A 13,192-nucleotide genomic window follows, 5' to 3' on the forward strand; every position below is an offset into this window, starting at 1 on the left:
CCCTTGGATGCATACGTTTCTTCCCCAAGGAACACTAATTCACCTGGCATACACGTCTGGAGGGAGTGCACTGGTTGCACCAATTGCAGGGGAGCTTGGATTAAGACAGGGCTGGAGCCTTCACAGACTTTTTGGAAATACAGCAGGAGGGAACAGGAGGAAAACCAACTTTTTCTCTCAAATAAAAATGCATACCTTTAACATCAGCTTTACTCCAAGGCAAGCTATGTCAGGGATTTGCCAGCAAAACACATCAGAGCAAAAAGCAGCAATGATTAAAAGTAAGGAAGGGTGGAGAGACATTCTGGCATGCTAAAGCTAGGGCCAGAACCAATGTTATTTTCAGTAGGGGTACGGTGTCCACTGGGGAGCCACACTGAAGCTGATAATCACCCACTGCAGGACAGTGGTGGCCCTGTTGTTTTAAATGCTTTCACTCCAAGCCTTCTCCTCCCGGTTCTGAAACAGGACAGCATTCCATCCATAACCATCAACTCTGCCCATGAAAAGCATGCTCTAATACTAGTTCAACAGCCTCTCAGAAGGGACAAATCAGAAACAGTCAGGTGCCTGCCCCCACTCCTTCACTCCACCCTGTATGTCCTGCCCTGTGGAAACAAATCCCTGGTCTGCAACCCTCAGAGAGATGTGGCTGTTCAGTGAATGATATCCTTTCACATTTCAGAGCAGACCAGATATAACCAGTGGCACAGTCTGCACTTGTTTAAAAGGACCTGAAAAACGGTGTTTGAACAGCCCAGCTCTGAAAGGAGCAGCCCCACTGAAGAAAGTGAAGAAATCCTGGTAGCAGTGGGATGTCATGACTCAGTTCCTGCTACAAATGACCCGACCACACAAACGGGCTGGGAACTGCTGTGCTGCAGTTTTGCTGCAGCTCCAAACCAGCTTCTTCAGGGCCAAGAGAGAGTGAGCACAAAAGCACTTCAAGCAATGATTTACCTCGCCAGTTACCTTCAGCTCCAGGGCTTGTCCAAGATAGGTCATAGGAAGGAGAGAAAAATAATAAAAAAATAAAAATAATGCCCTTTCCTAGCAGATGACTCAGTGTGCTATTTTACTCCAAATGGTTTAATCAGCTTTGAAGTCCTACGTATGGATTCTCTTCAAAGACATGCTTTGAAGTAGATCCCTCTTTGAGGACTGACACAGCTGCACTTTGCTGCAACTCAATTCAGTGGGTGTCTCACAAGCACAGCATCAGCCAGGACATACAAAGCAAGGACGGTGTCCATAAGCCAAAGTAACCACCAAGCATCTATTAAAAAGTACCTCAACCTTGTCACATCACAGGGAGAGGAGCAAAGTCAAAAGTAACAATCCCTGTAATCCCCTATTGGTTATCGATAAAATACATATGCAAAGTCAATTTCACAGGCTGAAATGCACACTGCTGCTCAAAAATAACCTCTTCTTTCCTGTAATAATTTGTCTGTTTCTTTCATCAAAATAATTCCTACTGATTGTAAAAAAGAGAGCTAGCAGCTGGAGCATTCAGAAAACACCATTTCTGTAGGTGTACAGCAAATGCAATTGTCATTACAAGATCACAGCATTAGAACAAGAAGTCCACCACATGCAGGGACAGGATTGCAGCCCTTCCAGAGAGACAGCACGTACTTTATTACACAGACATGCTGGCCCACTGCCACCTGAAGTGCAGATGTCTTGCTAAAAATACTTCAGGTTTGATTCCATTTTGACCTTAGGCTTCATACATCGCTATGGCAAGGGTTAGTGCTTGCAAAGGGACATTCACCACATTAATGTCACCATGCCTAGAAAGTGAAAAACTGGTCCTCACCACAGGGGGTATCCAAAGGCTTCTCCCTGCAATGGGTATTTCTGACATGTATAGACACATAGACTGGTCTCTTGAAAGCATTAGGATTGACCCATACTCAGAATCTGATCCATCTGCCCCAACAAAAATAAAAAACAGACCCAACAAATGCACTGCATACCTATGACCTTACTCAGAAAACACTCAGCCCCTACATGTTTCAGGAACCCTCAGGCTCTCCCCTCAGAGCCCACCCGCTCCAGGTATCAAGAGGCACCATCCCTGTGTTCAGCACCCACATGACCCTCCTTCCCCATAATGCTCCTGCTGCGTCCTCCAGGATAGGACCAAAACTGCGAAGACATCAGAGGACTTCCCCCCCCACCCCCATGCTTGGGCTTGGTTAAACTGCTGGGAGACTGGCTCAGGAAAAGCATATTAACCAGGCAGGTGGTCCTCCCTGGCAGGGAGCAAAAAAGACCCATAAGAATACATGTGTTTACACCTTTTGGTTCAGGCTTCCCTGCAAATGTGCAGATGAAGCACTTGAGCACTGGCACTAGTATCACACAGGAGCTTTATACTGAAACCATGCAGCAAAATGAAACACCTGTCCTCAAAAAGAACAGTGAATAAAGAAAAACACAACAAAGAAAAAACAACCACTAACCAACCCACAGCTCATCCAGCTGTGTTAGCAGGGAGTCTGCATGCTCTGTGTGCCCTGTTCTTCTCCACCACTGCTCCAGCATCACATCCAAAGACATGCATGCCTCTCTACGCCATCCTGCCAGCTGCCAGGCTCTGTCTCTCCCTATCCCAGCACACACACACACAGGAAGAAGAGACTTAACTAGCAATAATGTGGAGAGGGTCTTGACTAGCAGCCAGTCATGGCTAATAGATGAGATGGCAAGGCTGCACTTCGGGACCAGCTCAGAGCTGGCAGAGACGCCTCAGTTTTGGTGAATCAAGCCTTCCTGATCTAAACGGCTTTGACTTTAATGGAGATGTGCCAACAGATGCCAGCTTAAAGGCTGAACTGCTGACAGCTCTATACTGAGGCGCTTTGTGTAGCAAACTGATCAGCTGCTCCACTTTGTTTTTTTTCTTTTTCTCTTCTGTCTCTGTCAGCTCCTGGATTTTTGTTGTGTTTGTTTTATTTTCAGAGGAGGCTGGGAACTGAAGAGGCGAAAAGTCAGCAGCCCTTTTTTCCATAAAACAACAGTTTATTTAGGAACTAGAAGCAGCTTTACAAACTCTCACTAAACTGGTGCTCCAAGGACCTCATTAGCCAGAGTAAAGGCAAACTCTGTAAAGCGTATCTCCCGAGTCTTCATAAAGTGATGACACTTCCCTGGAGGGAATACCAAGGTGAACAGTGTAGCACAACATTTTAGAAGTCACTAGGCTGTGAAATAACAAGGCAAATCCTCAGCTGTCAAAATGCCAGTGGTGTCAGAAACTTATCCTATGAATTGTGCCACTTCATCTTTCCCTGGATTCAACTTACACCTGTGCCAGCATATTGTGGTTAGCAGAGGCCCAACAACTGACAGAGGCATTAGCCCACGTGGCTAATGTAGAGCCCAGCAAATGAGCTCCAATGCTTGTTTGCTTGCTCACCAGCTGCAGATGTATTTGATGCATTTGCTTTTCTAGGCAATAACCAACACCATCCCTCTGAATAACTTTCCTTATGCTTGGCATATGGTTGGCAGCAAATATGAAGTACCATGTTCTCACTGACCTGTGTCTCCTAGATCCCAGAGTCTGCCATGAGCTGAGGCATGTCTGAAGGTGAAAAAACATCCACTCAGAAAAACAGGGATCTCAGCAGATTTCACACTAAATGAAAAAATTCAACTGGGTCTCAAAGTGAATCTTCAAAGTGAAAAAAATTCTACTACACCTCCATCAGACAGACTAATAAAATGAATGTATAAAGGTTACATATTAATTCCCAAGTACTGAGTCTTGTAACCACATTGAAAAATCAAATACAAGCTACTTTGGACAAAAATACCAGTGTACAAACTGAAAACCAAAATTATAACTGGCATGCAGGTATTCATAAACTGGGAAGAGACTTAGAGAATTGACTTGGAGAGAGGAATCAAAACTGAATTTATTTGTCAACAAAGTTTATTGTCTTAAACAAGCAATAAGCAGAGTGCCAAGTAAGAAACTGCTGGAAATTACCTATACACAGAAGAAAAATATCCACCATGGGAAATACTACAAGAGGCTCCAGAAATTAAAAGTAACCTGGTACCAATGGGAATTTCAGGCTACATTCTTTGAATTTATTTTGAGAATTGACAGATTGCTTTAGGGAGTTTGTTTTCTTCCTCTCTTGAATACATATGCAACTAAATTTGTGTTTGCATCTCTAGGGAAAAAAAAACAGGACTTGCAGAATTTGCTGAGCACCAGCAGTCCTTTGAAGATGATGGCAGGTGGCAAATATTTAGCATTTTTGAGGATTAGGAGTTGCAGTACAGATTTTTTATTTTCTCTCTGGATTTACAAAAAATCTTGGGCAATGTCCTGCCAACAGAAACAATACTTCTCAAGACAACAGGAAAAGGCACTTATGGCAAGAAAAGAAATGCCATAAGTTTTTTGTTGTTTTGTGAGTTTTTAAAAATTTATTCTGACTCTAGCCTACAAAGGGAGAGGGAATGGAAAACCTGCTGTTAATGTGCAGTATAAGAAAACACTAAAAAGAAGTCTAGTCCATAAAGTCTGGAAGTATAGAGATCATCATACAGATAATTTTACACCACATTTAGTCACACAGATGCTTTGTCTCTGGTATACATAGAAAAAATAACTCCTTTTCCCCTCAGGTATATCCTACTGCTTTGGAAAGTAAGATATACTTATTTTACTCACTCTTTATCCAAGTCACCCCACTTTGACTTGGATCACCAATTTCAATCAATTTGCAAATGACTACACCTAGTTCAGGCAACGCAAACTCAGGCTCAGTGACTTGGTAGCAGCTTGCAAACAGTTTTCCTTACTGCCTCTAAAAGGTTTAACTCCCAAATAGGAAGGCTGAGCCTTGCTGGCCTTAACACAGCCCACTGGCATGGGAAGAGAGGAGTACAGCACCTGGAGCATGGGTGTGGCAGTGACGACTGCATGCCTCTGTAAGGATAACAGAGAGACACGGGCACCAAACACGCTCCAAATGCAACGTCCTTTCTGAGATTGCAAAGCTTCATTACACTGGCAGCCTGCGGCTCAGCCTATTTCATGAGGATACCATGGTGCTCAGACACACAGCAAGGCTGTCGCTCAGCTCTGAAACCTCACACACTACCCCTCCTCCCTCTGTTCTCCGACCCCCTCCTGTGGAAATTCAAGGCTACTTCAGCTGCAGAATTTTTTTCCCCTCAGAGGGTTAATCACTACAAAATGACAGAATATTCTGAGTTGGAAGGGACACAAAAGGATCGTCGACTCCAACTGTTAAGTGAACAGCCCACACAGAGATCAAACCCGCAACTTTGGCATTATTAACACCGTGCTCTAACCAACTGAGCTTATCTTAGAGAACTGAAAGAGAATAAACTCCACCCCAAAGACACGAAGAGTCCCAAAAGAAGGCAAGCTGCACACCCTTCTCCCCCAACCATCCCTCCTCCACTGGCCAGGCACAAAGGGCACCTAAGCTACGCCAGGAAAGGGCTACTTGCAAAAGTAAGCCCGCCTGCTCTGCAGGAAGACCCAGGGGCTGCTGACATCCCCCTACCCTAAGGAAGTATGGCAGGTGGCTGTCAAAGCAGGCAGGTCCATCATACAGCTCTTGCCAAGACTTACTGTGTTTAACCACGGCCAGCAGCTGACAGGGACGACAGCAGGAATGAAATCTTCAGACACCTAGGAGCTCATAGGATCTTGCAGCCTGCAAGCCTCTAATAATTTTTTTCCTCTTTTTTTTTTCAGTTCTGAAGGCATGTGACCGGCCCTCACATACCAGAGCTGACCCCTCCCAAAGCCAGCAATTTCCTAAGAGCAGAGAAGGATATTACCCTCCCGCTTATTCATTACGAGGCCAGGCCATTCTTTATCCTTATGCATCAAAAGCTCACTCCCTGTGTGAGGTACGCTCTGGATCCCTCCGGACAGGTGCAGAAGGGGCTATGGTGCTCAGCTACCCAACAGGAGAGCATGACCACGGGAGCCCCGGCTCCTCTTTTCCCAGTTGGCACAGGGCTTTCAGTTTCCAGGTGAAAAACCACCAGCTCTTAGCTCTCAAGTCAGCCATCCCCTTGTGCTCTGGGCCAGGAAGAACTGCTCTTGTTTCACACTGCTCCCCCAGTTAACTAGTGCTGGTACTTGGAAGCATGTTCCCTCCCAGTCACTTTTTATATCGCCGAAATACCACGGCACAAGGCACTGCTGAGATTTTGGTTTCGGTTTTTTGCTCTCTCGGGTTGGCAGTACCGTTTCCGGAAAAGGCGAGGGGTCTCATGCTCCTTGCTGCCTTGCACTGCCACACTACCCTGCTCCCAAATCCCCCGCACCCGAAATCCCCCGGCTTCCCTTTTCACTTGCCAGGATCCACACGCCGAACCCCCACAGCAACCCCCACCCCTCTGGTACGGGCTTCTCCCGCCGCTGTCCTCCAGGCGGGGGGGCGGCGGGAGCGGGGAGCCCCGGCAGGGCAAAGCGCCGGGAGCGCCCCGGCGGCACCGCGCGGGGCCGGGCACGGCGGGGCGGGGCGGAGGGCTTGCCTCCCCCCCCCTCCTCCTCCGGGAGGGCTGGACCACTGCGGAGGGTGCCCTCGCTCCTCCGCAGCGCCAGGCAGGGACTACGCGTGAGGAATTGCAGCGCCAAGCACAACCGCAGGCTCACAGCACCGTAGAAAACGAGAGCTTCAGCAGCAGGCACAGAGGTGCTGTACAAGCATCGCACAGGCAGATTTAGGTAAACCTAAATCTCGGATTGCTTCAGGCAACACAACCGCGCGTTCAAACTCCCTGAGCCGCCAGGGCTGAGGAGAGGAGGCTATTTCTGGTTCACCTGAGCATCACCATGACACACCGCCTTGACCCCTCTGCGATAAACCTCCCGCTGCCCCCAGCACGCACACACTGCTTCTCACCCATGAGCTCTTCACATCGTGATTGCCCACTGGCTACAACAAAGTAGTACTTACGACCTGTCAGTCGCCTGTCAGTCACCACACAACATACACGCCTGGTGCAATACAACATGATATTGGAAAACCGGAGGAGGAAGGGTGGTGTTAGCTGAGATTACTGTTGGGAGGATTACTCTGTTGGGCATACTCGTGGCTAGCTATCTTGCCGTGGTGACATTCTCTACTGGCACCTACCTTAGGTGAGCCCTTGAGACTTACTCCTAAACAAACTAGGAACACTTTTTTTTTTCTTCTCTATTTTTCTAAATTGAGGAAAAAAGTATTTTAAACATCTACTGCTAGTTTATCAGTATGGCTGCAAATCTAAACTAAAATTAATTCCAAGTGAAATGCACACTAGGCAGGCACCTGATGTGACTCATCTAAGCACACCTTGTCTTTGTGATAATTTTTGTCCTGATGAGCCAGCGTAGGCCTTACTTGACAGCATCTTTCAAATATTAGATTCTGCAACTATAGGGTAACAGAATCAGGATCTGAATGTGCTGCTTGTTCTCCCCTGTCCAGTTTTGTCAGCCTTTGGTTCTGCTGTAAGTAAGGAGCTGCAAGTCTCAGGACTGACCTCAGTTTCTGGCTCCATACAGGTTATTGCAAGATCAGCAGTCACTTATTGCCTATTGGCAGGCGCCATGCATGCACAAGATTTAAACACCTGTCTTACTGTCTGATTGAGGGAAAAATATTTTAAACTCGTAACATCCTTCTGCCTGCTGTTTTAAGAGCAAACTGTACCTAAATCCATAAAGCTAGCAAAACTAATTCTGCTCAAAGGACTTCTTTCATTTTAGCACAAAAGAAATAAAACAGATAAAAGATCTCCCACCTTTACTCCCAGGAAAGCTCTAACTAGACTAGTCAAATCTAACGGAATAGTCCTAGGACTCTTAGATAACATCCAGTGTCTGGAGGATGAAGACCTGAGGCATCTTTGTCACTCACAAGGTCCTTCACCACTTCGCAGGTGTGTTCATCCTCACCACTCTGCTCTTAATTCAACCTCCCGCTTTGTCTGTGTCTGCCTTTCACTGTCCCCACTCTCTTTGACAGCATGCTATAAGAAAAGTTTGCACATAGAGTGATTTTCTACAATTGTACAGTATTTTCTGACCACTCAGCCTAGCTTTTACTTCTCACTACTCTTTCTTTTAATAGACTTTCTCACCTCTCCTTTTACCTAAACAGAAATTATTCACATTTTTGCGATGCTCGCTCCTCTTTCAGTAAGTGCACAAACAAAAGAAGCAGCTAACCTGTGAATGTGGTGGGAGCAAAATCTCATTCCAGCAGAAGTAATGTTCTAAACTCCCAATGGCCTCAAGAGAGGAAACACTGTGCCGAAAGACACATCTTTAACATCCAGATCACAAACTGCATTTGGACAACTCATTTGTGTACACAAAGGGTTACCGCTCCTAAAGTTGCTGCCAATAAATTCAGGTAGGAACTGTAGCTCAACAAGGTTCATTTGTAACCATAACTAACTCCTCCAGAGACAGGTCCCAGAGATGTGATAATACCAGACAGACTTTTATCAACACATCAGCATTGCCTAATAAACCTTCATAATGTAAATTTATCACTCTTCTTATGAATGGCAGGTTTGGATGGCTCATTTCTCTCCTGCAGTCACCCTGGAAATTACTCTCTGTAGAAAATTAGAAGTGTTAAAAGAGGCAAAACTACACTCTGTGACAGTACACTGAAGCAAAGAGAGGATGGGGAAAAATCAGCAGGCACGCAGAAAGCTCACCCACTATTTTTACCTTTCCAGATGAGGGACTTCCGTGACATCTCCTTTGAAGAGTGTTTCGCTTACATCCCTTAAGCCATTGACGATGCCTTCACCACATCCCTTCACCTCCCTGTCAGGGACATCTGTCTGCCCCACGGCTGATGTCCTATCTAAAAACTGTCCACCCTCCTTCATGCGCTGCTGGATCATGGGAGTGAGTGGCATCTCAAAGCTGAAGTAGCTATCAGGCTCTGAGTATAATGTCTCCAGAGATTCTGCACTGTAGTACAAAGATGCATTGTCTAGGATGTTTTCAAACTGTGAGCTGTACAGATCAGTGGAGACGTCAGAGTGCCTCTGCCCAAGGAAATCTTCATATCCTCCTGTGGTGGCTTCCCGCTCCTCCACCATCCTGAAAATTAACCAGAAACAGCTCATTTCAGTTTGGGGGCAAGATTTAGACTTTGGGCAACTGTTCTCACGTTCCACCTTTCTGAGCAGAAAGGTCAATGCAGCTTTATGGAAGAGAGGACACTGCAGGTAAAATGCTGGTTTCTCCTTGCACTACCTCTCTTTATGACTGACATCATCTCCCTCTCCAAGGACATAGAAAGAAACAATTTTCTGGTAAAAGAAGAGGGCTGGGAGACATCCTAGTATTGTCTAACAGATCAGCTGCCTACGTGCAAAAGAGAAAAGCACACACAATGTGTAAGATTTATCCTAGCACCAGTGCCAAGCCAGAGGCTGCACGTGTTGGAGATGTGTATCCCAATGGAGCCTCTGCCCCTGAAGGATAATTTGCTATCTCTGCAGTCCTAGGACTGGGGTCTTCATCAAAAAGCTGAAGGAAATCACGCCAAAATGCAAAGGGAAGCACGTGCAATTAAAAATATGGAGTCTGGGGAACTAGATTTGAAGGGAGAGGGCTCAGCCTGCTTGCTGATGCAAGGAAAGGTATACCATCCCCCTGAAGAGTTTTCTTCTCTGATGCACCTAATACTGTGGGGCTCCTCAGCATGCCAGAGGTTAGGGCAGCCAGCCCAAGTAATCCCCTGCACTGGCAAAGCTCCACACATACAGACGTGCAGCGGCAGGAAAGCCTCCCTTGTAGAGATGTTGTCTCAGCAGCACACAACTCTCCAGGTCAAAGTGGGCATGGTTTGCTCAGATCGCACCAGTGGAACCCTTTGTTTTGTCAGAGATGTGCATCAGGAAAGAAAAGCAAGCAAACCAGGATGCAAAGCAGCATGCCATTCTTGCAATATGTACTGCTAAAATGATATGAACACAGACAGATAGACAGACAGATATTATCTGTCTCTCAGACAGATAATATAGAAAGCACATATTGTAACATTTATCCTCCTATTATCTACATGGCCCTGGATAAAATGTCTTTATTATCCAACCATTCAGAGGTTGTCACACTGTTTTTGCACAAACTCTGAATGAAACCAGAAAATCTGTTCAGGTGTGTATGGCCAGGCTTGCATGCCAACTGTATTTAATTACATGGCATGTCCAGATCCCAATTACACCTGCTACAGATGCTTCATCACACAGACATCACTGCGCAAACAGAAAGACTTCTGATCTTTATGTTTCAAAACCTGAGATGGACTGCAAACTTCAGTAAGATGGTGTGAAGTGGCTTCAGTACCAACTTCAGGCACTAGCCAACCACCAACCATGTAAACCAGTATTGTAAACACCACACCACAGGCAGCAGACAAATATTCGCTGCTTCTTATTAGCTCCTAAACAGGTAGGCACAAGTCACATGCCTAGACAAGAGAATCCCTGTCTGACCCCTGCTCCCCTCTTAGCACCAGCTCACCTGCCCTGGCCTCTTGCAAGCTTAGCCATCTCCTCCTCATCACAGTTCTTCCTGTCCTTCACAGAAACTTCATCCTTCCTGCTTTCTTCGAGCAGTGGTAGAGGAGTGGCTCCAGAAGCAGCAGGTTCCAGCCTTGTGTCTTCACAGACCTCACTCCATGCACTGTCTGGCAAGGAAAGCAAGGCTGGGGAGATCATTGGTGACACAGGGTGGCTGGATGTTTTGGAGAATGCCTTCCTCTCCACAGATACAGAGTCCAGCAGCGAGTGCTTCTTTCTTCTCTGCTCCTCAGTTTTTTGCAGCCATAAGATCTCCACACCTTGAAATTCTACATGTTTACTCACAGCTGCCTCTTTAGCAAGCCTTCTCTCGGTACCTGTTTGCATTTTGCCTTGACTGTACTCTGAAAACTCCTCAAACCGTGCCCCCCTCTCCACTCTGCTGACTGCTTCCAGGTTTGTCACAGATGGCTTGAGACAGCTTGGTTCTTGAGCTGCGTGGACCTCCTCTGCTTTATTACTTATGGCTTGTGAGGATTCAGACTGCTTTTCTCCAGCCCATACTGAAGCCAGATCTTTCTCTATGATCAAATACTTTTTTTCCTCAGCTGTTCCTTCAGATGGAAGAAGCATGTCTGAGAGTTTTTCTTGGCCTGCTGGAACCGGCTCTCTGGCTGCCTGCACATTTTGGCTGCCAGTAACACTCTTTTTTTCCATTTGTGTCTCTGAAGCGAGAGAAGTATTTGCTCTTTCTTGCACCTTTGTTGCTTCTAGCTGCTGAGAGATTTTCATGATCTCTGGCAGATTACCTGTAGGTTGCAAACCTTCTTCTGGGGTGTGAAGCTGCACTGCCACTGCATCAGGCCTCAAATTACCAGCAGGAGCTGCACACTGAGGAGTAGGCCTGACACGGTGGGGACTGTCTCGTCTTTCTGGACTGCGTGTCACAGGCTCAGCCTGGCACATTGATGGAGCCAATGGCGCTCGTCTGCTCGACTCTGCAGTGCCATACTCTGGAAATTCATTGATGATGGTATGAGGAGGCAAACTGCTGCTTCCACGGCCACTACCTGCAAAGTAAAAGGAGAGAGACCCTGGATTTATCTACCACACGCACACAGCAGAGTCTGATCTCTCTCCCCGGCCCGCTCCTAACAGAGCAACAACACTCTCCCCTGCAGGGAAAATATTTCAGTTTAACTCACTTCTGCTCTCACACTGCAGTTATCCAAAACTGGTCCTTTTACATAGGAGTTTTTGGGCGGCCCTACTTTGGGAGTCTGCACTACAGAGGAAGGAATGCCAGAAATGTCTGCTACACTTCAGAAAAGGTCCCAATGGCACGTGAACAGTCTGAGGCCTCAGGCCAGGCCACAGGCCCAAGAAAGCAGAGATTCAGATGTCTGACATTCATCCACAGCATGCACCACCCATGATGGTTTTACTTAAAAAAGATACTACACATGATGGTTTTACGCTTTCAGGTAATTTGAACTTGTAAAGGTGAAACACTAGGAAGATAATCACCCACACCTCTGATGTTCTATAGCCTTGGCAAAACTAATTTGCTAAATTATGAAGTAATTAATGAACAATTAAACTTTCTGCCAGCACTACCCTCTTCCTTTAATAACTCAGATAGCTGAAGGTCATGTTGCAGTGATGGATACATACCCAGCAATGCACATTTCCTACTGCAACAAGTACACTGCTGCAGAAAAACCTTGCCCCCCCTCCCTTCCTTGTACTTTTCCAACTGATGTAAACAAAGCAGAAGCAAAAATGGGTAGTCCCATTTTGCAAGCGCCAAGCACCCAGTAGCTCCCATTGTTTCGAGGTAACAGAGAACCATCTGCCCAAAGGGACCTCAGGGATCACATAATGACAGATAATTGCCCACCTAGTATCACAGCCCAAGGCGGAACTGAGCTGTTGGGGGAAAAAAAACCCAAAACAACAATTAAAAAGCCAACCATCAACAGCTGCATTTGTCCCACTCCTGTACGAAAAAAAAAAAAAAAAAACAAAACAACAACAAAAAACCAACAACAGCTGCATTTGTCCCACTCCTGTATGGAAAAAAAACCCAAAAAAAAACCAAAAACAAAAACAAAAAAACAACAACAACGGAAAAAACCAAACTCACCTGGAGTATAAAAGTGTTTTAAATCAAACTGAAGGGTGGCCAGTCCCAAACACCTACTTTGAAAAGAATCAGAGGTGACAGCTCTGAAACCAGACACCAACTTGAATTTGAATGGTTTGGTCCCAAGGTGCATCTCTAGGTGCTACACTGCAAACTGATCCCCATCTCTGCTCCAAGCAGGCCGGCCAAGATCTGTTTCTGAGGCAGAAGCCACGTAGCTGTGGTAAATGACAGACTGAGTTCAAAGTGAAAGAGAAGATAATCTAACACAAGTTCAGAACCGCATTAATATGGCTATGTATGTGCCAGTGGCTTGTTTAGGTACGCAGAAGCTCACACCTGCTAGTATATCCCAGTATATCTAGCCACAGGGAAAATACCACACACTGGGTGTGGTGCGCGATCAAAATGACAGTCTTGGACTCTGCCAAGCCTCAGAATCTTCCCCATTGGGTTCTCCAAATGTCTCCATGCCACTGACTTAATCACTATATA

At 46.1% G+C, this 13,192-nt stretch overlaps 1 protein-coding gene across 2 annotated transcripts in view; it reads right to left on the reverse strand.

Moving 5' to 3' along the window:
• The window catches only part of PSD3 (pleckstrin and Sec7 domain containing 3), a 116,105-nt gene that overhangs the window by 79,519 nt on the left and 23,394 nt on the right, over positions 1-13,192 (reverse strand). For both annotated transcript variants that reach the window (XM_030968145.1, XM_030968146.1), the window contains 2 exons: positions 10,553-11,621; positions 8,744-9,124 (listed from right to left, as the gene is read on the reverse strand). In XM_030968145.1, coding sequence (XP_030824005.1) covers positions 8,744-9,124; positions 10,553-11,621 — 1,450 coding nt within the window. The remainder of the gene's footprint in view (positions 1-8,743; positions 9,125-10,552; positions 11,622-13,192) is intronic.

The sequence above is a fragment of the Camarhynchus parvulus genome, chromosome Z (genome assembly GCF_901933205.1).
Source record: "Camarhynchus parvulus chromosome Z, STF_HiC, whole genome shotgun sequence".
In the NCBI taxonomy this organism is placed as follows: domain Eukaryota; kingdom Metazoa; phylum Chordata; class Aves; order Passeriformes; family Thraupidae; genus Camarhynchus; species Camarhynchus parvulus.